Source organism: Scyliorhinus canicula, chromosome 4 (assembly GCF_902713615.1).
Source record: "Scyliorhinus canicula chromosome 4, sScyCan1.1, whole genome shotgun sequence".
Taxonomy (NCBI): Eukaryota; Metazoa; Chordata; class Chondrichthyes; order Carcharhiniformes; family Scyliorhinidae; genus Scyliorhinus; species Scyliorhinus canicula.
Genome location: NC_052149.1, coordinates 169,180,456 through 169,206,476, shown reverse-complemented (window position 1 = coordinate 169,206,476; position 26,021 = coordinate 169,180,456). Strand labels below are relative to the sequence as shown.

The window sequence follows — 26,021 nt, the reverse complement described above, 5'->3', positions numbered from 1 at the left end:
CAAAATTATTCATGCAGCTGAGCACAAGAAAACAAAGCGCATTAAGAAAATATGCAAATGTAATTAGGATAAATATCTCATTAAATGAAAGTCAAATCATGAAGTCTTGTGACTCCAGTGCTTGTATTGAATGAGCAAATAATGTAGAATGTTGATAGGGATCCTCTTTTCACTCTGGCAGCACACCCCCGGCCATGGGTTTCCCAGCAGCGTGGGGTGATTACAATGGGAAATCCCATTGACAAGTGGTGGAAAACATGGATGGGATTTTCCATCCAGCAATGGTGGAATCGTGAGGCACGACTGGGCCGAGAATTGCGCATCAGCCGGAAATCGATGCCAGCGCCAGGTGCCCAACAGAATATCACATGTGCCTCGACAGCGGTGTGAATGCATTCTATGTCGCACGTACAGTATATCAGCATTTCATTAACAGTCCCATCCCGATATTCTCTGGGGCTCCCACGATGCTCCACCTCTGCCAGGAGGAATTACTGATTTTTGAACGACTTACATTTTACAGTCCCAATTCCACCACTAAGGGGTCATAACATTCCATCCTTGGGTTAGTTTGGTGAGTGTTCTAAAAATTGGAGAGAAACAGAGAACAGGAGAAGACTAGCATATTGAGCTCAATAAAAACATAGACCATGATATCAAAACCTCCTTACAACTGTTGCCTTGTCAAACATGCCAGAATTGCTGAATCTCCTGTAGATTGCAATGCTTCATTGAATATGTAATAATTTCTTCACACAGACAATGACTCGGATGTAATGAGCAGCTCGTATGAATCATACGATGAAGAGGAGGAAGATGGGAAAGGTCAACGGCTGACCCATCAGTGGCCCTCAGAGGAAGCCTCCATGGACCTGGTGAAAGACTGCAGGATCTGTGCTTTTCTACTGAGGAAGAAACGCTTTGGGCAGTGGGCCAAACAGCTCTGTGTCATTAAGGAAAACAGACTACTGGTAAATTGATTATTGCACTTTAATCTCGGAAGGGCTAACCATTGAAGCGCCTTAACATTTTCATCAATTAATTGATAGAACCTATGGAATATTTTTGTAAGTTAGTCAAAATAACCATATGTCTTTTTTGGAAAAATAAATCTAAATATACTTTAAAGCGTGAACTATACTTTTTAGGGGATATGTTAGTAACAAGAGGCGTAACACACTGGTGGGATCTACCCAAAAAGCAGTGCAGCGCAACGCGACCAGTAGATGCCCCACTTTCGGCATCTACCAGGCTCACCACACCTTGCAAGATCTAACATGATCTTGCAAAAGGTCACAATTGTGGGTGGGATCACTTTCTGGCAAATTTGCATATTAGAGTGAGATAGCTAGTCTTACACTAATGTGCATTCCCTTTAAAACATACACTTTCTGAGCATCTGATTTTGTTAGTGGTGATGAGCTAGTAACCATTAGAGTGGATTAGTTCACAATATCTCCATTAGATATTTCTCATATTATCCACTCTTGTGCCCTCTCAGTGAGAATTCTATTATTTTCCAAGTGAGGCAGAACTGTGCTCACTTTTATGCCATGGATACATGTTCAGCAAAATTACACTTTAACATACCCTATTTCCTTTTGATGATATTTAAGATTTTTTCCCAAATTATTGCAGCAGAAACCTATGCTTTTCTCTTGGCCAAGAAACTTGGTTAGGTGAGCTTCTTGTATGCATCCCCATACCGCAAACCATAAATTCAGAATACAGCTGGGATGGAATGCATACCTGCAGTCTGCTCACTTATCCTGGCAAGATGGAAGAGCTCAAGAAATGTAAAGATACTTCTAACTTTAAAGAATCTTGTTGTATTAATCTTGTTAAGGGTCAGATTTGGAAGATCCCTTGTTAACAAACCTTTATTGGACAAATCCCAACCACATGCATCCCTTCTAAAAAGACCCAATCACCATTTGACTGACGTACACAGTGCTAACACATAACTCATAGAATCTCATAGAATTTACAGTGCAGAAGGAGGCCATTCGGCCCATCGAGTATGCACCGGCTCTTGGAAAGAGCACCCGACCCAGGTCCACACCTCCAACCTGTCCCCGTAACCCAGTAACCCCACCCAACACTAAGGGCAATTTTGGACACTAAGGGCAATTTAGCATGGCCAGTCAACCTAACCTGCACATCTTTGGACTGTGGGAGGAAACCGGAGCACCCGGAGGAAACCCACGCAGACACGGGGAGAACGTGCAGACTCCACACGGACAGTGACCCAAGCCGGGAATCGAACCCGCGACCCTGGAGCTGTGAAGTAATTGTGCTAACCACAATGCTACCGTGCTGCCCATATCCAAAGCCCTCCTTTTGAGTTTGGTTATGTAGCATGTTATTGAGACGTATGGGGATGGACCAATTAGTCTCCCCATAAGTCTTGTAAAATACCAGCTTCTCCGCTGAGGGGTGGGGGCACGTCAATGGAGGAATGCTCTATAACAATAAAAGCTTGGCTCAAATGGGTGCAGCGCAGGCCCAGCTGCGACCTGAAGTGTATTGTGTAAGTAGTTGCTTATTAATAAAGACTAGTTTCTTTATTGCTCTTGTGTACTCCTAGTGTGTCCATTGACTAGCACGTTGCAGTATTCCAAGTGGAGAAATGGAATTCGGAATGACCACACATGTAAACTAATAAAGCTTTCAGTCTGAACAATAAAGCAATACAAACTGTAATAAGAAAATTAATTCAGTTTATAGTTTGAAGCATGCTTATGAAGCAAAGGAGGTTATTGTTTTATCCTCGGTTGAAACGGGATTCAGCAAGAATTAATATTTAAATTAATTCAGCTTAGAAACTGAAGAGAGTTTTGAAATTTTAGTTTACGTTTTTCACTTGTGTATGCTCCATTCTGCAGCATGATTTATGCACTTGGTGAACAATGCTGAGTTTAGTTTGTGTCCCTGCAAAAGCCTGGACCTGAATTTTACGTTTGGGGTGTGCCAGAAGTTGGTGCGTGCGGGAGCAGATAAGAGACCCTGGAGTTTCGCCCCCAGGTGACCATCTCTGGCAGTGTTGCTTGCAAATAATCTGTGGCCATATAAGGTAATGGCAGGAACACTGGGTGCCAGAAAGTCTGACTCGATCTGGGAAACCTGAAATAAATTGGTGCATATCAATAAGAATCAATTATTTCCTGATGCGTGATCGGCAGGGCAGGTCCTAACATGTTCTAGTAGTTTGTCTGTGGGTTGTGCAATTAACTTTGGTCAAGTCTGAATTCCCATCAGCCTACCTGAGGTTTGGCTGCAGTTTGATTGAAAGTGTCCAATTCTTTAAGATATCCAATTTAATCGGCCCATTTTTGTTGGCAAGGGGAAGGGAAGAGACGCAAGTCAAATAAGAGGGAAATCAGAACACAGCAAAGCCTTTTGAAATTAGTACTCAGTTCAAATAGACCATATTTTCGCTATGCAAGGGCCTTAATCCACAGTGTGGAAGTCACAAATTTATGGAGGATGCATTACGGCTTGTATAGGGAAGGTGGATAAGGTCCGTTGAATTGTCATGATCTGAAGTTATTTTAATTTCCAGCAATTTAAAAATGAAAGAAAATTAGGCTGAAGCCTAATGAGAGTAACAAAGCAGACACCACTGCTGAAGTGCATTACCATCTAGTGTAGTTTAGAAAAAAAGAGCATTAGCTGTCTGTCCCCGAGTTTCAATGAACTTCGTTGTTGACATTTCATAAGGGCTGTTGTCACAACGGAGCCAATTATGAAAGCTTGGCTAAGTTTCAAAAACTCCAGAACCATTTACCTGAACTGGGGGCCTAAGTTCACCTATTGATTGACAGTTTTTAAAGGCTGTAAAGGATTAGATGTCTTTGAAGTGGTTTGTGAATAGAAATTTGTTGTTTGTTTTTACAATAAATTGACCACTTGAGGGTATTTTAAATATTTAATTAGGTTTCATGAACTAATTTTTTTTAATATCAAGTGTGTGAGTGAGAGCTCCCTTAGGCTGTTAGAAGTTTAATGTTTTCTTCATTGTCACATTCCTCTTGAGGATTGCCCATGGTCGAGTATGGATGAGTGGCTGTGGGACTGACATGAAGGATATGGGAGCCTTGAGGTGGCATGGAGATACGAGAAGGAATGGGGTGACTTGGGGTATTAGGGGTTTTACTCATATTAGTTATGTGGGGTGGGTGAGAGGGTCAGGGGTACGGGGCCCAGCAGCATTTCCTATAAATTGGCCGAGACCCTAGAAATCCGAGCTGGGCTTTCTAGTAATCTACCACGGCACTCGCCCACTTCCATGTTTACCTTCAAAAGCCACTGAAGGCAGTGGATTGTACTCCGTCATGGCCTTGACCCTGGAGCATGTGTATGGGTCCTTTCCAGAGAGATGGATCTGCAGTCAGGACATTTTCCGACTTGAATATCTCACCTCAATAGCAGAAATCCGGCCAATACTTTATAGTGACTATCAGCTTAAAGGAAATTATGAGAAAAAATGTTGCTTTAAATTGGAGTATTCCCCTCAAAGAAATGCAAAACAAATGGATATTTCTCTTTTCTTAGTGTTACAAAAGCTCCAAGGATCATCAGCCTCATGTGGAGCTGCCATTGAATGCGTGCAATGTTATTTATGTGCCTAAAGATGGACGACGCAAGAAACATGAACTGAGGTTCTCCCAACCCGGAACAGAGGCACTTGTATTAGCCGTACAAAGCAAAGAGCAAGCAGAGGAATGGTTAAAGGTACTGTGAACAGTTTATGCCGTCTGTTTTAAAAATCATGAATACCAAGATTTTTATAGGGTATCATTGTGCAAAATATTCTCTCATGTTCTGTAGATTTTAAATCATAACAAGATTTTTCTGGCTGATAGGAGTGCATTAAACTTACTATTACGCTTCTGGTTATCATACGCTAGCAGGACCTCGTCTAGGGGTGTCAAGAACCGGCAGGTCACTTCCAGCTCTAATGCTCAGTGTTTTAAGAGCTGCAAATGTTTCACTTGGTGAAAGCAAATTCTTACACAAGGGCAGACATTGAAGCACTCACCTCCTAAGACCCTTTACTTCTCTGATCACTGCACTGAAATAATTCTCAATCGTCAATAGTGTCCTTTACACTGCTGACATTTTAACTAATTTCAAAAGTTCAACGTGCTAATTCGCTCAGACTATCACTTTGGAATGCAAAGTAAAGATGAGTGCTGTAACACACCACTAAATGTCATGACATTTGCAAAATCTATATCACTTTATTGGTTGAAATTAATGTTGCCAACATTATCAAATGTTGAAAATAATCACATGCGATTCCGCTGTCAGTGACTTTAACAGCGCTATTAATCATACCTATTTAAAATAAACTAGTTAACATTTCTTAAAATAGAAGGCAGAGGAACATTAAGCAAGCAAGCTAAGCATACATCCACAAATCTCAGTAATAGTCATTTTAATCTGTTGGACGGGTGTATATTTATTTTTGTCCATTAGCCCTAACTCCACAACCATATCAGCCTCTTCATAAAGGTTTGAGATATAGAAAAAGAACAGGTGACTATGTTAAAATATATTTGACAAATCAGACAAATGAGAACTTTAATTTCTATATCACAGCAGTAGAATACTGTAATTAAAATGGGTGCAGATTAAACATTGGAACGACAAGCCATTGGCCGGAACTTTCAGTCCTGCCGACAACGCACCTTAACTGCTGGTTTCCCAATGGCGAGGAATGAATTCAATGGGAAAATCCATAGCAATGGTGGGACCAGAAGATTCCACTGCCAGCCAATGGCAGGGCCACCTTCCGTATCCACGAAACACACAGTAGAATGTGCGATAAATGCTGCTCATATCCTGCCCATTTTTAGGAAAATGTTTTTATTGAGTTTTTGGTACACAAAACAAATATAAATATGAACAAACAATAGGAGATGAGAAAAAAAGAACAAAAAAAAAGTAAAACTGAAACGATTTACACATAGATCGGCTTCAACTATTTACATACATACATCACAGTTTCCTTTCTTTTTCCTCCTTACAGTATTTGCAGTGGCGATTGTGGTCCCTGAGTTTCGCTTCCCACTGGTTTTCTCTTTGTTTTATTTCCCTTTGGCTCAAGTTGTTGCACCTGCCCCCGTTGTGTCTCATGTTCTCATGTTGGGCTTGGTTGAAGTCCACGTTTTCCTGCCCCCCCCCCCCCACCACCACCTTCTTTTCCTTACTGTGCCGTGGCTACCCCCTCCTGTTCTTTGGCTTCCTCGATGTTAGCTAAAAACAGGTCTAGAACAACCGAGTGAATGGCTCCCACGTTGTGGAAGTCTTCTTCAGACCCTCGGATGGCGAATTTAATTTTCTCCATTTGGAGGAATTCTTCTAGGTCAGACAGCCAGTCTGCAGCTTTGGGTAATGCTGCTGATCGGCAGCCGAGCAGGATTCTCTGGCAGGCGATTGGGGAGGCAAACACAAGGGTGTCAGCCCACCTCCCCATGAACAGATCTGGCTGTTCTGATACCCCGAAGACTGCCACTCTCGGACATGGCTCCACGCTCATCCCCCCCACCTTGGAAATTGCCTTGACGAAGGCTGTCCAGAACTCAGCGAGTCAGGGGCAAGACCAGGACATATGGGTATGGTTGGCCAGGCCGCCTTGGCACGGTTCACATCAATCCTCCACCTCCGGGAAGAACCTGCTCATTCAGGTTAATTGGGCTCTGTGTACCACTTTTAACTGCATTAGGCTTAGCCTTGTGCATGTGGAGGTGGAATTGACCCTGTGCAGTGCTTCTCTCCAGAATCTCCACCCTATTTCAGACCCCAAATCTTCCTCCCACTTCTTCTTCGTCTCGTCCAGTTGTGTATTGCCCCCCCCCCTCCCTTAGCAGTTGCCCGTACGTGTCATCACAGTTCCCTTTCCCTAAGATGTCTGCGTCCAACGGGTCCTCTAGCAGTGATTATCATGATGGTCGCGGGAATATCCTTGTTTCCCTTCTTGGGCAATTTTTGATTTGTAGGTACCTACATTCGTTGCCCCTGTCAGCTAGAATCTTTCTGTCAGTTCTTCGAGCATTGTTAGCCTGTTGCTGATGTAAAAGTCCCTAACTGTCAGCTTCCCCCTGTCCTGTCTTCACCTTTTGAAGGTGGCATCCATAGTCACCGGCCTGACCTGTGGTTGTTGCAGATGGGTCTTTGTCGGACATTTTGGTTAGCCCGAAATGCTGTCGCAGTTGGTTCCTTGATCAGAGTATTGCTACCACCACTGGGCTCGTTGAATATTTATTAGATGGGGATGGGAATGCCGCCCTGGCTAGGGCCAGGAGGGACACTCCATTTAGACACTCCTTAAAATCTACCTCTTTGACCAAGTTTTTGGTCATCTGATCTATTATTTCCTTATGTGTCTCAGTGTTATATTTTGGGGCGGAATTTTCCGTTGAGTCTGCCTCGCTACCGCTGTCAGTGAGGACGGAGAATTTGGCACTCAGCTAAATCTCCATTCACTGCAGCGAGACTGGAAGATCCCGGGGGTGTGAAAGAACAGAGATTCAAAGTCTAATATTCTCCTGTGGTGTTTTATTATTGGATTCATGTCTCATTACATTCACCCCCCACCATCTGGCCTGGGCTTGCTAAATCCTACCAACTTTCCTGATTTGAAAGTATCACACCTCTTTAACCTGTGATTATCCCTCTCTCCAGTCACTCCGTCTGGACTTGTAAAGACTTAATTACCTGCAAAGACTCTCATTTAAAGTATCAACTTGCATCATTGACTTTGTCTATATTTTGGGTTGTGGAAACCACCTCTTCACTCACCTGATGAAGGAACTGTGCTCCGAAAGCTAGTGATTCAAAACAAACCTGTTGGACTTTAACATGGTGTCGAAAGACTTCTTACTGTGTCCACCCCAGTCCAACGCCGGCATCTCCACATCGTGTTTTATTATGTTGGAGATTATACAAATGTTGTATTTTATAATAGTGGTGTGTGCTACAGAGAGTTAGGGAGCCCAATTGCTGTGGTAACATGCATTTTTACATGCCTGTTTAGTCTGCAGCTATGGTTAGTGATGGTTAGAGGCTACAACTTTCTCCCCATCACATAGCTTACCATGAATCTCTCCTGCTCTAGGGCGGCATGTGGCGCAGTGGATAGCACTGGGATTGCGGCGCTGTGGACCCGGGTTCGAATCCCGGCCCTGGGTCACTGTCCGTGTGGAGTTTGCATATTCTCGCCATGTCTGTGTGGGTTTCACCCCTACAACCTAAAGATGTGCAGGTTAGGTGGATTGGCCACGCTAAATTACCCCTTAATCGGAGAAAAAAATAATTGGGTGCTCTAAATAAATTTTTTTTAATGAATTTCTCCCGCTCTTACCACCTGCCATTGCCGACGGATTGAAGGATTTGCAGATCGAAAATCAACCTGTTTCACCACATTATGAACGCACCTTCCTCGGACATTAAGTCCTGGGGTCAAACTCAAAGCCAGAGATTCCGGCTCAGATGCAGGGACGCTGTGCCACAAGATCTCCATATTATTCTGTAAATAAAATAGGTCCCAGCATTGCCTCATTTGAAAAGTGATCTGATGAATTTTGAAATTACCTTCTGGGGACATTTTAAGTACTGTAAAATAATTAGGTTGGCTACTAGTTTAGTACAAAAACTAAAGGATCCTTTTAAATAAGTTAAATCATAACATTATCGAACAACAGGGGCGAAATTCTCCGACCCCCACGACGGGTGGGAGAATAGCGGGAGGGCCTTCCCGACATTTTTGCCGCCCTCCGCTATTCTCCCCCCCCCCCCCCCCCCCCCCCCGCCGAAGTCCCGACCCGAATCGCTGCCGCCGTTTTTTTACGGCCGGCAGCGATTCTCAGCTGTTAGATGGGCCGAAGTCCCGACCCGAATCGCTGCCGCCGTTTTTTTACGGCCGGCAGCGATTCTCAGCTGTTAGATGGGCCGAAGTCCCAGCCCTTTACGCCGTTTTTACGAACGGCAAACACACCTGGTCTTGCCGTTCGTAAAAACGGCGTCACAAACTCGCTTTTTATAACCATGGCACCGATTGGCACGGCAGTACCACGGCCGTGCCAAGGGTGCCATGGGCCCGCGATCGGTGGGCACCGATCGCGGGCAGCGGGCCCGATGCCCGCGCACTACTTGTCCTTCCGCCGCCCCGCAGTATCCATTCGCGGGGCGGCTGAGGGGCAACCCGGCCCGCGCATGCGCGGGTTTCGCGCAAAAACGCGATGACGTCACCCGCGCATGCGCGGGTTGGAGTCTTCCAAACTGCGCATGCGCGGCTGACGTCATATGACGCGTCAGCCGGCGCTAACTCCGGCAAGCGGGCTTAACGATTTTCGTTAAGCCCGTCTTGCCGGAGCCTACGGCGTCGGGCTGCTAGCCCCGACCGGGGACCAGAATCGGTCCCCGGTCGGGAAGGGGCGCGCTGCCGTAAAACCCGCCCGGGTTTTACGCCAGCTTTACGATTTCTCCCGTTTTGGGAGAATCTCGCCCCAGATTTTTTTGACATCTTAATTAAGAGTTTTAAAATCAAATTAAATAGTTTTGCAAATATGAGTAAAGAAATGATTGTTAACCTATTTTTATGCTGAAATGCAAGAGAGTTTCTTTAAATAAATTGTTGCTTTAATTGAAGCTGGAGACGGCAAATTAAATCTAATTAAATTGATATCTCCACAACTCGTCTTTGATTTCTGAATATAAAATTCCTTATGGTATTAAGAAACTGAATAAAGTAAGAAAAAAAATCAAAAGAACAATCATTTTGTTTGCAAGCAAATGGGCACTACTACACTCTGTCTAAATCTGTCAGTGTTTCCATGGAACATCTTCAGAAGATTGGAAGAAATTAAAAGATGGTGTCCAGAGAATTGTATTTCTGTCAGTCTTTGTATCATAGCTTGGGGAGCTGAGAAAGAAAATAAACACACTTTCTGGAGTGAATCTTGTTTTTATTGGTTTGGATCATAACCCTAAATATTATTGTCTGATATCTGATCCTTTTGAATTTTCCGCTCTGGTTTTCCTCTGGTTGATCACAGCTTCTCAGAGGGAATCGGTGCGTTAGTTAGAAAAAACTTATCTCCCCATCGAGATAACTTGATCCCACACCAGGCGTGTATGCGATTCTGTGAAATCCTTCTACAGTTTCCTCGCATTGTTTCCCATATGGATTTCAGTGTTTGATCTTTTGAGACATGCTTGAGGCGGAAGAATAATTTCAGACAGAACCTCAGCAATCCTGGCCAAAGGCAGACCACTGACCTGGGTCACCAATGGAAAAATAGTGAAATCTCATTGTAACTGTTATATAGATAAGCAACTTATACACAAACCATGGACTCGATTCTCCTTTTCTGCGGCTAAGCGCTGACGTGGTAATTGTCGCGTTTTACGACTCCAAAATTGGCACCGAACCCTCACCGATTCTGGGACTGGTGAGGGGCTAGCAGTGGCGCTGGATAAAACTCCCGGCTCCCGCACCAAAAAAGGCCAGAGAATGACTGGGTCTGTGGGTGCGCATGCGCGTGGTGATGACCTGCAGCGGTCGTGCCAGACAACAAGGCGGCAGCCATGCGCGGACCCAACCTGTTAAATATGGCCTCACAGGACAATCCCTGACCACCCCACGCCAGTGCCCCCCCCCCCCCAGCCCTCGAGGTACCGCCCCCCCATCCCCCGTCCAGCAGCACGGTTCCCAGCCGACTGTGGTGGCGCTGGACACAGTCCGCGGCCGCCACGTTGGGTTCCCAACTGCTCAGACACACGTCAACCACGCGGTCAGGAACTCAGCCCGGCGGGGGCAGAGCATCGGGGGAGGGCCTTCCGATAATGCGCTAATGCCGTTCCTGTGATGCGATGATGCCATTTTCGAGGGGCGGGGACTCGGAAACAGAGTCAAACCAGCGCCGCCCTCAATTTGGGCATCGGCAGGCATTCTCCGCCTGGTCCCTGATTACAATATCGATGTCGGGCAAAGGAGAATCCCGCCCCATATTTGTGCAAATATAACTCTGAACTTTCCCCAGTGCATCTTCCATTCCTTCACCACCAAAATGCTCGCTCAGTATAGTAGACTCATCTTCTACATAATCCAGAAGTTCGATACCATACCCCCTTCCGTTTTCTTTGCTCTTTCCTCATTACTTTCCTAAACTGTAATAGAGGTTGCTTTTATGCTGCATTTACCTCATACAGTTTCTGCCAGTGGGACTCGCAATTTCAGTGGCAGCAGTTTGAGATAAATCTCCATTTAGCTTCAGGAGAAATAATATGTTGATGAGATCCAAAATGGACTACTGATTTTTCATGTTTCATGTGATTTGTTTTATTTCTTTAGATAATTAGGGACATATGCAGTCAATGCAATGGTTCTGAGGGATCAACATCACCACTTTTCCTGCCAAAATTAGAACTGGAAAAGGTAAATGTAAGATATGTTTTGTGTTTGAATTAATATTTTATGTTTAATAAATACACAAGCCATTGAAGTTCAGGCCAATTTCACTTCAAAACCATTGGTTAAAATATAGCAAATTTTGTTGATGGTAAAAATGTCAGAAGAATTACACAGCTGTGGGAGAGGTTATTGCTGCACTTGTGTGTGTGTGTGTGTGTGTGTTTATGCTTATGAATGTGTTCATGTTTGTGTGTCAGTTCATGTGTGTGTGTCTACTAGACCGCTAGCATGTGGAGAGGTCTGAAACAAGTTATTTTAACACACATCAGGTGCCAAAAGAGACCTTTTGGATTGCAGAACAAATGTGATGCTTCGACACATATTGGGCAATGCTACTGATTGCTTACCAGTCACTCCAGTAGCTGAGGATCAATCGCCACAGTGTAATGTTTCACCTTCAGGAAAAAGGGAACAATAAAGGGGAAATAAACATTTTAACTTTACCTACGTTTTATCTAATACCAGAAAGGCACACACAAGACACAAGTAATATAAAGAAATTCTGGTACACGCCCATAATTTTGTCGAAATCGAGGTCCAGTTCCAGCTTTGCTGTAAGAATAAGGCAGGTATGTTCCCCAGGGAAGAGAAAGGGAAATCTCCTGAGTGCATCCCTCACATTCCATTTCATTGAGAGGTAATAGTGGTGGAAACCTGGCAGTAGATCATTTTCTTAGCTTTTCTGCTTGGGATATACTAGTACACGTGGAACGGGGGAGCTAAATTGGGAGAGTTACTTCATTTGTTGGGTAAAATATATTTAACTAATCATAGCAATCACAAGAAACTAAAGTAACAGAAAATAATCAGTTTTAGATATAGTCAAATATGCTTATGAAAGAACGAGGTTCCGCTCACATTTAACCAATGTTCTATTCACAATGGTGTCAGCCCAAACAACTACCATTTCTTGACTTGTGTGTGTGTGTGGTTATGCTTATGTATATGTGCGTGTTTGTGTGTGTGTGTGTGTGTGTGTGTGTGTGTGTACGATGCAATCAGTCTACTAGACTGCTAGCGTGTTTTCTAAGATTTGCAATGATGTAAGCAGGAGTAGATATTTATTTTAACACATTTATTTGTCATTTACTTCTTATTTAGAATCTGCTATTCAGGTCTAATCTGAATTGCAAACAAATCACTGTATTTTATTGCCTCATAAGCTCAAGTGAATGAGTTGGCAGCGGATTTGTGCTACGTAATGGTTTAATGTAAATCGGATCAATAAAGGTTCTCGTGTATACTTTAACACTTAACATTAGCTGTGAACAGATATTTCTTACTGCTGTCAGAATACCAGCCATGCAATCAGTAAGCACAAGAAAGAATTTCGCAGTTGTTTCCACTAAATCTTGTTACCAAACCAATGTTCATGATACAAACTATGAGGTATTGTTGGAAAACACTGCCAAAAATTGTTATCTGCTGCACAAGTGTCATTCTCCAGAAAGGTTAATTTATCCACTTGTATTTGCGTCATGCTGAAATATATGGGGCGAGATTCTCTGTTCTCCCCTTGGCGTGTTTCTCGGTGGTGGGAGGTGGCTGCCAGATAGATCTTCTGGTCCCGCTGCTGTTAATGGGAGTTCCCATTGACTCCATCCCATGCACCGGGAAACCCACGGCGGGGGTGTGCTGCCAGCAGGACCGGAAGATCCCGCCGTGCCAACAGCCGGAAGATCTCGCCCATAGTGACCGCAAGTTAGCTGACAAAACACGCATAAGGTAAAAATGTAATCTACTGAATAGAAATCTTCAGATGGCTTATGAGCAGAATTTTAAATGTTTGTATAGTAGCTAGAATCATAGAATGATAGTTATCAGCAAATCCATCCAGAAGATTCCCCTCAAAGCACGTTAAATAATAAAAGCAAAGCATTTAGCCTCGCTACCTTGAGTGAAAAATAGGCAAGTGTAAAGAACAAATTTTCACTCCATTTTTATCAAAATTGGCAAAGACAGATTTCAGCCCCATTGCGGGAATTGCTGTTCTTGCTATTTTCCCACTCACATGATGTTCCTTTAGGCAGATGACTGGGGAAAATGGAGTAAGGCTTCCTAGTATTGTAAAAACAAAAGATTATTCTTGGTTTCCATGCCTTTCTACAGAGATTATCAAATGAAAAACAGGCCTCAGACGCTGAGAGTGTAGTAACAGGGGAGAACGGATCGCCAGTTAATGGCAGAGAAAATAGAGAACATGGTAAGTCAGTACATCGCAATGTAAACAGTTGTTTAAAGCTCTGTTGTTTCCAGTTCCATTAGCCCTTTTTCAAGCAAACCCTGTTTTCTTTTATAATAATCTTTATTGTCACAAGTAGGCTTACATTAACACTGCAATGAAGTTACTGTGAAAATATGAAAGGAACAAAATCACTCACTGTGTCACCAATGCAAGTGAGTTGTGTCCAAACATTTGGGAGCTGGGAAAAAAAATTCTAGAGATTTTTCTAATTTGGCCAAAAATTCCTTTCCCTTTCCAAGAAGGTTTAAAGTTGCATAATTAAGGAGGATTAAGCTGATAATGTACAGAAGTTAAACCAGGCTCGAAGATACCAACTGGTCTTTAATTGTCCTTTTTGATGTATGGTTCTATATTTACCTACATGATCCACTTCCTATCAGTTTCAAGCCACAGTGTGACACAGTGTGATCACTAAAAACGCTGCTTCAATCTAAGAAAATAAAACTTAAAGGAGAAAATATACTTTCAGAATTTCAAAGAGAAAGAGGCTTCTTTGGATTTAATGTATAGAGCTGTAAAAAGGTGACGAAAATTAATGATTTATTGTAAGTGATTTTTAAGATTTTAGAAATTGTTTGTAAATTCCAACTGCTTGCTTATTATGGCTTTTGGAAGTTACTGAGCTCCAAAATCCGATCTTTGTTTGATATACATTATGCAAATGATGTACGCCAGTTTCAAGTGGAGACGACCTCAGGGGTGAGCTGTTTTGTAAGCACAAAAAATGCACACCAGTTAAAACTGCAGATGTAGTCTCTACCAAATCAATGCTACAGTCAGGTCTTTCTGTTGAAATCATAGCCTCATCGCTTCAATATTCAAATATTACAATGGGCTAACATCAGTGCTGATATTGAACATGTATTAGTACAAGCAAGCGCACACAAAAAAAGTCAATAATGTGATCATGCTGCTCTGAGCAAATTACAGCAACGCAGAAAATTGACTGCATTTCATATCAGGTTTTTGAAATGTAATTCTGAGCTCAGTATGAACAGAGCATTGAATTTCATCCAATTGAATATCCAGTGTCATCAGTAACAACGGCAAAAAAACAACTTCTGAAATTCTCTCCGCATACTTGAAATGATAAAATAAGAAGGAAACATCTGACTAATATAAAAGGTCTTGATTCATGTTGTGCCTTTTCTCACTCTCTGGACACCTGAAGTGCAGTCACTATTGTGCCGTAGGCAAGCACGACAGCAAGGTCCGACAAACAGTAGTGGATGAAGGGCCAGTTAATCTGACTTGGTGGTGAAGGAGAGGTCCCCGTTCTTTCTTTCTGTGGAGTGTAATGGGATTGTTTACATTGACCTGAACTTCCAGATGGCAACATAGAATTGACGTAACACCACATTGGATAAAATAGGTCCCTAGCACCTCTCCAGTACGTTAAAAAGTGCCGACAAAAACTCATGAAAAACATGAAGGTTCAGCCACAGTCATGCGCAGACCGAGCATATATTTTTACCTCCGTTTTTAAACCAACAGTATATTTTAAAAAATAAAGCAGCTGATGTTTTAACTTTCTGTGTCATTAGAAAATGGTAAATGTATATGCAAATATATGGTGATGTATAAAATAAATTCTAAATAACGACTATTTCTGATTGCCATGGCAACAGAATTATGTAGGCCATGAGGCATTTCCTGACAAGCCATGACTGTTTCATTTTCAGTTTTTTAAATCAAAATTTTAAAGGTTTTTGGGGATTGCAAAATAAATCTTGGGCTGAAAATGCTGTTGGTTTAGTGTAGCTGTAACGTGTGAGGCCAGAATTTGGGGCATAAGTCGATAGGCCAGAGTTTCATCAGTCCTAAAATATATACTTTCCAGAAAATGATGCATGTTTTCCAGTGGCAGGATTATGAGGGCCTGAGAACATTTACCATTTACACCAGAAGCTCATGACAACCTTCCTGTCTGCTTATACCTCCAAGAGCAGACATGTGAAGGCATCAGCGGGAAAAGCCAGGTAGACTTTAATTAGCAGAGAGGCTGGCATCACAAAGGTGAACATGTTAACTGTGCTATGCCAAGTGAAGGTATGTCATATTCATACCTCTAAACATGGACTGCATTCCGTATATAATTTTCTGGAACTGTCTTGTATTTAAAAAGTGGACACAAACAAGACTATTAAGATGGCTGCCCAGGATCAGGTGGATTTTGCAAAATCTACCTCAAACCTCCAGAAAGTTACAGAAAGATTGAATACCCAAGGCCAGAATGTTATGACCAGGTGGGTTCTGAGGCAGGTGGGAGTGTAATATTGCAAAAATGGGATTGCCTTCATGTTTCCACCTGCCCTGGCCTGGTTATGATTACACACTGGAGTGGCAGGGCTTCAGATGGGAAGCCCAACCTTACCCCAATTAAGGCCATTTTAAGGTATTTTCCCACCCAGCCTCAAGTTTTTAGGATGGTGGACAGAAGAAGTCCAGGGGTAAGGCTGGCAAAAAAAGCAACGTTTGATCTTGTGCGAGAAAGGTGGGGGGACCCTCCATCAGAAGCCCCTTACCGACTGGGGAATCCCTCCCTTAAGGCCCTGATCAGCCGGCAAGTGTCCAAGGTGGACTTCCTCCCGAGTGAGAGCAGAGGTTCTGCCTTATGCCATCTACTGCTCGTTAAAGTGTAATATGGCATTGGGGCTGCTGGAGCTGGCAGGATGTGTTCCACATGGACTCTTTGACCCCTGCAATTCTAATAATTCAGGTCCATGGGTGGGGGTCTCCTCCTTGAATGCCAGAAAATCCCTGGACTGCCATGCATGAGGTGATAACCACTTCCTGCACATACGTTGCTGGGTATGACTTACAGTGCACTAACATGCCCTCTCCCTGCTTGGACTGGGATCAGGACTGTCTTTGGAAGCTCAGCAATGTAAGCTGAAGTGCTTCTTTGCTCCATGATCCTTCTACCCTGGCTCTGACTCACTTATGTGCTGCTCTAAGATCACCCCTCCCTCCCACCCCATCTACAAGTCATGTGTCTGGAACGCAACCTTGACCAGTTGTCCTCATTCCCTGCCTGCTCAAGCCTTTGCCCTCCAGCTCCTCACCTTGCCTCAGTCTTGCCTCCTCTCCCCTCGCTGCCCCACCACCACCTCAGATGAGCCCTTGCCTTGTAGCACATTACAACCCACACCTGCATTACTACTTGTCTAGTTCATAGAGCTTTATCTCTGTAACCCTGCTTAACAATGATGTGGCGCTACCTGCAAAGCCAGTGCAGAGTTAGAGGTGCAGGGAGCATTGTGCGATGCAAGAGAGAGAATAGGCCTCAAAGTCACATGGTTTTGTGAAGGGGAGGTCATGTCTCATTAACTTGATTGAGTTTTTTGAGGAGGGAACAAAGATGATTGATGAGGGGAGGGCGGTGGATGGTGTTTACGTGGACTTCATTAAAGTCTTTGACAAGGTGCCTCATGGCAGACTGGTACAAACGGTCACACGGGATCAGAGGTGAGGTGATAAGATGGATGCAGAACTGGCTCGGTCACAGAAAGCAAAGGGTAGCAGTAGAAGGGTGTTTTTCTGAATGTGCCTCTATTGTTTGTGGTGTTCAGAAACGATTTGGAGGAAATTGTAGCTGGTCTGATTAGTAAGTTTGCGGATGATACCAACGTTGGTGGAGTGGCAGATAGTGTTGAGGATTGTCAAAAGATACAGTAGGACACAGATAGGTTGGAAACTTGGGCAGAGAAATGGCAAATGGAGTTTAATCTGGACAAATGTGAGGTAATGCATTTTGGTAGGTCTAACATATATACCGTAAATGGTAAAACTCCTAGTAATATAGAAAGTCAGAGAGATCTGGGCGTGCAGGTCCACAGATCTTTGAAGGTGGCAACACAAGTGGACAAGTTAGTCAAGAAAGAATACGGAGTGCTTGCCTTCATTGGACAGGGCATCGAGTATAAAAACTGGCAAGTCATGCTGCAGTTGTATAGAACCTTGGTAAGACCGCACTTGGAATATTGCGCACAATTCTGGTTGCCACACTACCAGAAGTATGTGGCGGCTTTGGAGAGGATGCAGAGGAGGTTTACCAGGATTTGGCTGGTCTGGAGTGTGTTAGCTATGTGGAGAGACTGAATAGACTCAGACATTTTTCATTAGACAGAGGTTGAGGGGTGACCTGATAGAGGTGTACAAGATTGAGGGGCATGGATAGGGTGGATGGACAGGCACTATTTCCCATGGTGGAGAGGTCAGTCACCAGGGGGCATAGGTTTAAGGTCCGTGGGGCAAAGTTTAGAGGAGATGTGCAAGGCAGTTTTTTTACGCAGAGGGTGTTGAGTGCCTGGAACACATTGTCAGGGGAGGTTGTGGAAGCAGATACATTAACGGCGTTTAAAAGGCATCTTGACAAACACATGGATAGGATAGGGATAGAGGGATATTGCACAAGAAAGTGCTTGAAATGAAATGAAAATCGCTTATTGTCACGAGTAGGCTTCAATGAACTTACTGTGAAAAGCCCCTAGTCGCCACATTCCGGCGCCTGTCCGGGGAGGCTGATACGGGAATCGAACCGTGCTGCTGGCCTGCTTGGTCTGCTTTAAAAGCCAGCGATTTAGCTCAGTGGGTTTTGACAAAGGTTGGGATCATGACCGGTGCGTCTTTGGAGGGCCGAAGGGCCTGTTCCTGTGCTGTTTTGTTCTTTGTTCTTTGAAGTGCAGATGTACAATACTTATCTATGGTTGTGAATCACATCTAATTGGACACTGGTGTGACCTTTTGATACCATCCCCCTACCGTCACCAACCAAACTCTCCACAGGGGAGGGCATCAAATTCTGACCCATGTTCCTGTTGGGGATGGTGAAAATATTCTAAATCCATTTAGAATTAGACACCACAAAACTTGATTAATCTCCTGTAACACATTATCCCCTCCCTGCCGTATGCCTGATGTATTTTAAGTACCATATTGAAAACTTCAATTTGTTCATTCTTTACATTTAGATAAATTGCACAAATTACTATTTTGGTTTAAAAGAAATGTTTCTCTAATACAATCCAGACGTTTCTAGACATAAAAGGTGTCTGCATGTCGCTTATTAAATGTCATCTTCTGAAGGATGAGATGGGAACGAGCTATTGAATAATTATTCTCCATCTTGCAGCTAATCCTCCTTGGCATTCCACAAGGGTGTAACATTCTTTTCATGGAAGGCATATACATCAGTGTGATTTAATCAATTTTATTGTTCATGATTAAACAGTCAAAGGGAAGCGGAGTGGCTTGGCTGAACTAAAAGGCACAGTTAGCAAGGCTGCTGGGAGGAAGATTACGCGCATCATATGTTTGGCAAAAAAGAAGCAAGTGACTGAAGAACAAACTTCCTCAACAGAAGAGGACATTCCATGCTGTGGTTCGTACTAATCTACCTTCTGGTACTTGGCTTGATAAATATTTCGGCCACATTCATTATTTGTAACAGTCATAGTACGACTAAAAATCACCATCCTTATTGCATACTCCTGCCATAACTCCGCCCAACATTACTCTCCAGTTTCCCGATGACGATGTGAGCACAGAGGGCGAGATTCGCCCATGCCGCGAGGAGCGGAGAATCGGTGCCATTTGCACCAGCGCGTTTGGCGTGGCGCCAGTTGCGGGCTGCTGTCCGCGGTCGGGCCATCAATTCTTCAGCCTTGATGGGCCGAGCGGCCGCGCGGAAATCGCAGAGTTCCGCCAGCGCCGTTCACACCTGCTCACTGCCGGCAGGAACTCTGCGCGTAGGGTCGGGAGGCGGCCCAGGGGCAGGGAAAAGCGCTCCTTCACCGGGGGGGGGGGGGGGGGGGGGCTCCAATGGGGTCTGGCCCACGATTGGGGCCCACCAATCGGTGGGCTGGCCTCTTTCCCCACCGGGCCTACTTTGTTGCGCGTCCGGCCCCAGAACCCCCACACCACGTTGCGTCGGGGCTGACACATTGAAGAAGTCCCCCGCGCATTCACAGGTTGGTGCGACCCATCTGCGCATGCGCGGGTTGGCGCAGCGCCACTGCGCATGCGTGGGTTGGCGCCGCCCCCAGTGCGCACCAGGAAGTGAGGCTGGAGCGGCGTGAACCGCTCCAGCGCCATGTTGGCCCCTGTGGGGGCCAGAATTGCTAGTGCCAGCGCCCGTTTCGCACCATTGTGAAACATAACGGCATTCACAACGGCACAGACGCTCTGTCCCATGATCGGAGAATCGCGCTCAGGGTATCTCTGCATCCCAAATGAGGCCCTTGTTAAGAAGAGCAAATGTTTGCTACATTAAGAGTTCCCGTGACCCCTGGCCTATCCTTGGTACAGGTGGTGAAAACCGCATACCAGCTGCCCCCATCACAGAAGTCGAACTCACCTGGGAGGTTGAAGGCTAGACAACAAAGATTTTAAAGGAATCTATATATTTTTCAATATAATTAGCAATCCCTTTACAAAGGGGCTTGAAAGGGCCAGCTATCTGCCTCTCCAAGAGGTAAGGAACCTCTGTCGCTCCCATCCAACCCTGAATCTGGTTGTTTCTGTCACAGGTTTTGGCTTGTCAAGAGAGTGGACATCCATCCTTGGGAACCTCCTCCTGATCCTGTAGCATCCACTGAGCTGAACAGTGAAAATTCTTCTCCACTTAAATGTGTGGAGTCCAAGAAACCATCTGATACAATTCTCCTCATAATCATTAAGGGGAATTGTGAATTAATGAGTCTGAGTTAAGTCCCTTGCTTCTCATTGTCCTAGTTTGAAGCAAAGAATGAACCACCAAATTCCACAATTTAGCTCTTGTAAATTGATTATACCTAATATAAAACCTTTGCTTTGATAACAAGAGCTTGTGGCCTTTAAAACCTGTGTATATTAATTTTGTGTTAATACACACTTAAAGAAAACTCACTCCCATATCTTCGTGAGGAGAAAAATGATCAAAAGTGCTTTTGGCAACATCATTGACCATGTGCATCCAGTTTGGTGTTAGTCAGAAGCTTGGATAGAATTCCATCCTCCAAGTCATTATTTATAAAACGAAAAACAACAGTGGAAGACGTTCCTATTTCAAAATCCAACCGAGGTAATGAAAAGTACTAAAAATTATGGGTAGTTTGCGACATGCAATGGCAGCAGCTTCTGCCTCTTACAGCCTTGCATTACAAACCTGTGAATCCAGGGTGGTGAAGTGAACGACTCAATCCTACAGGTATCAGAAGGGAATGTTTATGTGAAATTTATGTGAATTTAGTTCCAGAGTTAAGCAGGGAAACAACCTCACTCAAAGCTTGCCACTTACATTTTTAATGGAGGTTAGACGTGGGCCGAGTGACCTTTCCACTCTCTGAAATCAGGTTCATTATTTAAATATTTTAATGAGGCTGCATGCTTTAATTTTAAAAATGATTTCATTTTTAACCACAGTTGGCTGCGTTTCCCAGGTCTAGGGAAATCCTGCAGAAGGAATAAAGGTTGAATCCATGAAGTAACGGTCTTTCCAGCACTGCTTGTGGGCCAGGAGGAGCAGAGGTTTTTCTTTCAGGCCCAACAAGCTTATCAGTAAACTTCATTTCCCAAAATATCTTTCTGCTCCTCCCCATGCGATCAGGGCCGGGATTCTCCATTGTGAGTCTGCCTCGCTACCGCTATGAGCGAGAACAAAGAATTTTGAGCTCAGCCAGATCTCCCATTCACTGCAGCGGGACCAGAGAATCCTGCTGCCGTGAACGGACGGTGAATCCAACCCCACATGTCGCCCATGATCAGATCCCCTGACCGCCTTCTGCTTTCCCTGATCATCTGTTTAACCTCCCTCACAATCAGAATGCCCCCCTGCCCTCACAACTCTACAATCAGGTAACCCCAGACTATTCCTCCCCCACTGCCTCTCTGACCCCAACTCTCGACTCACCTGGTCTTCGCTTGGCTACAGCCTTCTGATGCAGACATTGGTGCCAAACAGACAGGGTTGTTGTGGACAGGAATTCTCTGAAAAAGCATTAAAATATGTCATCTGGGAAAGGTATTATCCTGTCCTCATGTGGGGTGTGCCTCGTAGGGAAGACTGGGCTATGATCCTAAACCCATTTCCCATCATACAAGTTTACAACACAAGCTCTCCATGGTTCAGCACGAAATGTCACAAAATTTGAAATCTTGCTCTACAAGGTTACAATGATGGTTGGTGTGGAAAATGGAACTGTCACAGTTGTGCAGTTTTAAGAAAAGGGGTTATATGCTGTTAGAAGTTAAGATACATTGTTGCACCAAAGTATCCTGACCATACTTTTTTTTTAAACTTGGGAGTGTATTACATTCTGCTGATCCAATATTCCTGCACTTGATAATCGTAAAAGCAAACCATAAATATAATTGGAAAATATAATTTAGCCCCAAAATGTAATTGACTCTTTCTCTGAAGGCACTTATTCATGCTAAAATAGGGTATCACAATTGCCAGCAGAATGTCACCTTCCCACCAGGGAGCCATTGTTTCTATGTGAGCATCATAACTCAATCTGATTCTGCCCTCGCCAGAGATCCAACAGCAAGCAAGCTTGGGAATCTCCTCTCTGGCTTGGGTTGTTGTGGGCCATTGTAATGCCCTCTGCTGGCTGGCATCAGATGAGCACATAACCTGGTCTGTGTGACTCAGCACCACACCAGTCAGTGAATTTACTGGCTAAACCATTAAGGCAATCGCCAATAAATGCAATATTTTATATGGTCAGTAAGGCATACCACATATTGCTTTTAGTATTCACCCCGCAACGAGTAAAAATAAATGGTATTGTCTGTAAACCTAAAATAACTTGCCATGTTAAGAATACTTCACAACCAGTGGTCCAGCTAAGCCGCAAGAGTGCTCTGCAGCATGAAAGTTACAATGCAGGCCTTGTACTGTGATAAATAACACATGTGCGTGGCGATGCAAAGCAATTTAAAGACACCAGACACTGAGAAAAATGGGCCCTGCACATCAACAAAATTGTAATAAGAAGATTATGCACAATATGGTGAGTTAAATACCAGAGAGGAATAAAAAGAGATGGGGAACAATTTGAAGAGCAAGAAGCCAGAAAGTGCAGTCTTAAGATAAGGATATGAAGCAACAATTCCAGACCCCGAGATAAGGACAAAGATCAGGCTCCCATTAAGGAATGGAGAGTGCAATGATCGTACGGTCATCTGGAAACATTAACATTCTCGTTGTTTCCTACCAACTACAAGAGGAATATTTGACTTTCTGGCAATGGGGACGATTTCACTGATACAATTGCTGCTAAATCCATTACCACCCATCCAGAAAAAAATCATTGTCAAATCAACAAACACTCGATCATTGGCCAGAATCGTTCCAGCTTGGGTTCCAGCAAAGGTCAGAATTTCAGTCTGGTGGCCATATGTCTAGTGAGTTTCAGGAATTCCCAGCACCCAGACACTTCTCACGGACACCTGCACCATATGGCTAGCTTGTATGTTTCTCTTCTGCTTCCTCGATCTCAATAAAATGTTACATTGATGCTGGGAATAATTAAGACAGCTAATGTTCTAGTCAGGCTGCAGAGAAACGTTTACAAGGTGTCAGGATAGATTTGACATTAAGTAGGCATGGTAAATATAACTGGGCTTTGGGGACTAGTGCTTCATGAGTAAAGCCAGCGGCATTACAATATAGTTGTATGTTCAAAAGGCATTAACAAGTGACCCTTTGTAAACTTTGCCGACATGCAAGTTGTCTTTTCAACAAAACAACAGGGTGGATTGAGTAGGAGTAATTATAGTCAGATTTTATAGCACCTCAGACAATACCAAAATAATCATTAGTGCAGATTTTCGCAAAAACAATTGAACTACATTTGGATTTTTGTCTCCACCACTTTTCCCCCGCCACCCCTGCCCCCACCCCAACCCCCACCCCCAATTCCCTGTACAATTTTGATGTGATTAGTGCCATGATTACCGCCCTCTCACCAGTAACTCCTTTAAGTGGTCATAAGCCTCTTCAATAATTACATCCATCCCTTTATATCTTGTTGTGTTCTTCCCTATTTCTTTTAATAGATCCTCATTTATGCCTTATTCCTTTCTTTAGAATCATTGCCCCTGGCTGAAGTTTGAGCAACAGTTTCTAATTGGGATTATACTAAAGCTACCTTAACTGGCCCCTGTGCTCCTAGGACATGGAAATGTCACATGGCTGCTCCGGATCTATCCATTGATCTAGTAGTACTAGAAATTAGGCATGTATTGGTTTCGAATTAGGAACATTAGCGAGGGCAAGATCCAGATCGTGACATTTTGCAAGGCGTTCTGAGCATTGCAAATCACATAAGAGGCCTCTTGTGAGGGTTGCACATAAACATGAGTTTGGTTGGTCTCAATGCAGTTCCTGTTGGGCACTAGTTGTACCAATATATTTAAGCAGCTTCCTTATTGGGTCCACTAGGTGACTGGTGTGGACGATACTCCATACCACTGGTCATCATCTGAAGTTCGGGCAGAGACAAATTTGAGGGCAGAGTAGAGGGAACTCTTTCTTTGCATACCCCTTTTTTCTCAGCAACAATATCCCCACACACTCAAGCTCGTGTTAAATGGAAAATTTTGGGTGACTGTCTTTGTGGAGTTTGCACATTCTCCCCGTGTCTGTGTGGGTTTCCTCCTCTGGGTGCTCCAGTTTCCTCCCACAATCCAAAGATCTGAATGTTAGATAGATCGGTCATGCTAAATTGTCCCTTAGTGTCCAAAGCTAGGTGCGGTTACGGGGATGGGGAGGGGAAATGGGACTGAGTAGGGTGCTCTTTCAGAGGGTCGATGCAGACTCGATGGGCCAAATGGCCTCCTTCTGCACTGTAGGAATTCTGTGATAATTAAGCAGATTTCTGCTGTCTAGCTGCAACAAATCTAGAAATGTTACCAATATGTGGAGCAAAGTGGTGATCAATGGGATTAAGATTGAAATGTAATGTACTGTCTACACTCAAGCTTGTGTTAAATGGAAAATGTTCATTGCAGTGTATGTCATGCTTTATGCCCTTAACTCCATTCCAGGCTACCTCAATGTGATGGTTAACAACTACTGGAGAGAACGCTGGTGTCGACTGAAAGACAATAGACTGTACTTCCATAAGGACAGGACAGATCTAAGGACACACATGAACTCCATTGTGCTGAAGGGGTCTGAGGTGGTGCCAGGATTCGGACCGAAACATCCCTTTGCTTTCCGGATCCTTCGAAATGGACAGGATATTTGTGTGCTCGAGGTGCAGTTATAATTAATTATCATGCAACAGCTAGTTTTGGGTAAAGAACAAACTAAGCTAAATATGAGAATGAAAAAGGACATTTTGTCTCTCAAACTCATTCTGGAGCATTGTAGTTAACTGGGACTGGTATCTAAATGCATTTTTAACTCCTTGAATATTTTTGATTCCTTTACATCACATGGTGGATCATTCTACAGTTGACTGAAATGGGCACACGGAGTTTATGCAATAAACAAATGAGCTATTAAGTGAGACCCAAGGGCCGCGGGAGAATGCAGAGTTGAAGGAAATTAGTATAAGTAAGAAGGTTGTAGTGAAAAAATTATTGGGACGGAAAGTTGAGAAAGGACCTGATATTACACATCTCAGTGTGTTAAAGAGGTTGCATTAGAGATAGTGGATGCATTGGTGATCATCATCCAAAATTCTATAGATTCTAGAATGGTTAAGAAGAGAGGAAGAGAGAAAACAATGAACTACAGACTTGTTAGCCTTGCATAAGTGGTTGGGAAATCCCAGTATCTGTTATAAAGGAAGTGAGAAATAGACAGTTGGACAGGCATTATCTGATTGGGCATAGTCAGCATGGATTTACAATTGGGAAATCACATTTGACAAAAGTGTTGGGAGTTTTTTGAAGATATTACTAACAAAATTGATAAAGGAGAGTCAATGGATGTAGTGTATTTGGACTTTCAAAAGGATTTTGATAAAGTCCCCAATAAGAACTCAACAGCGAAATTAAAGCACATAGGATGGGAATCAACATCCTGTCATGGATTGAGGACTGGCTAGAAGGCAGAAAACAAAGAGTAGGAATAAATGGGTAACTCTCTCATTGGCCGGCTGTGGCTAGTGGGGTACCACAAGAATCAGTACTTGGACCCTAGATGTTCACAATATATAGAATGTAGAACAGTACAGCACAGAACAGGTGTCAATGGTTGGAATGTGGGGACCAAATAAGTTTGCAGATGATACAAAGCTAGGCGAGAATTTGTTGTGAGGAAGATGTAAAGCGGCTACAGGAGGATTTGAACAGACTTGG

At 43.7% G+C, this 26,021-nt stretch overlaps 1 protein-coding gene across 4 annotated transcripts in view; it reads left to right on the top strand.

Annotated features, from left to right (window-relative positions):
* Positions 1-26,021, top strand: part of afap1l1a (actin filament associated protein 1-like 1a) — a 220,486-nt gene that overhangs the window by 157,205 nt on the left and 37,260 nt on the right. For 3 of the 4 annotated variants that reach the window (XM_038795505.1, XM_038795506.1, XM_038795504.1), the window contains exons 7-12: positions 760-971; positions 4,555-4,734; positions 11,360-11,443; positions 13,589-13,682; positions 18,958-19,107; positions 24,759-24,970. In XM_038795505.1, the coding sequence (XP_038651433.1) occupies positions 760-971; positions 4,555-4,734; positions 11,360-11,443; positions 13,589-13,682; positions 18,958-19,107; positions 24,759-24,970 (932 nt within the window). The remainder of the gene's footprint in view (positions 1-759; positions 972-4,554; positions 4,735-11,359; positions 11,444-13,588; positions 13,683-18,957; positions 19,108-24,758; positions 24,971-26,021) is intronic. The other variant, XM_038795507.1, reaches the window with a different exon arrangement.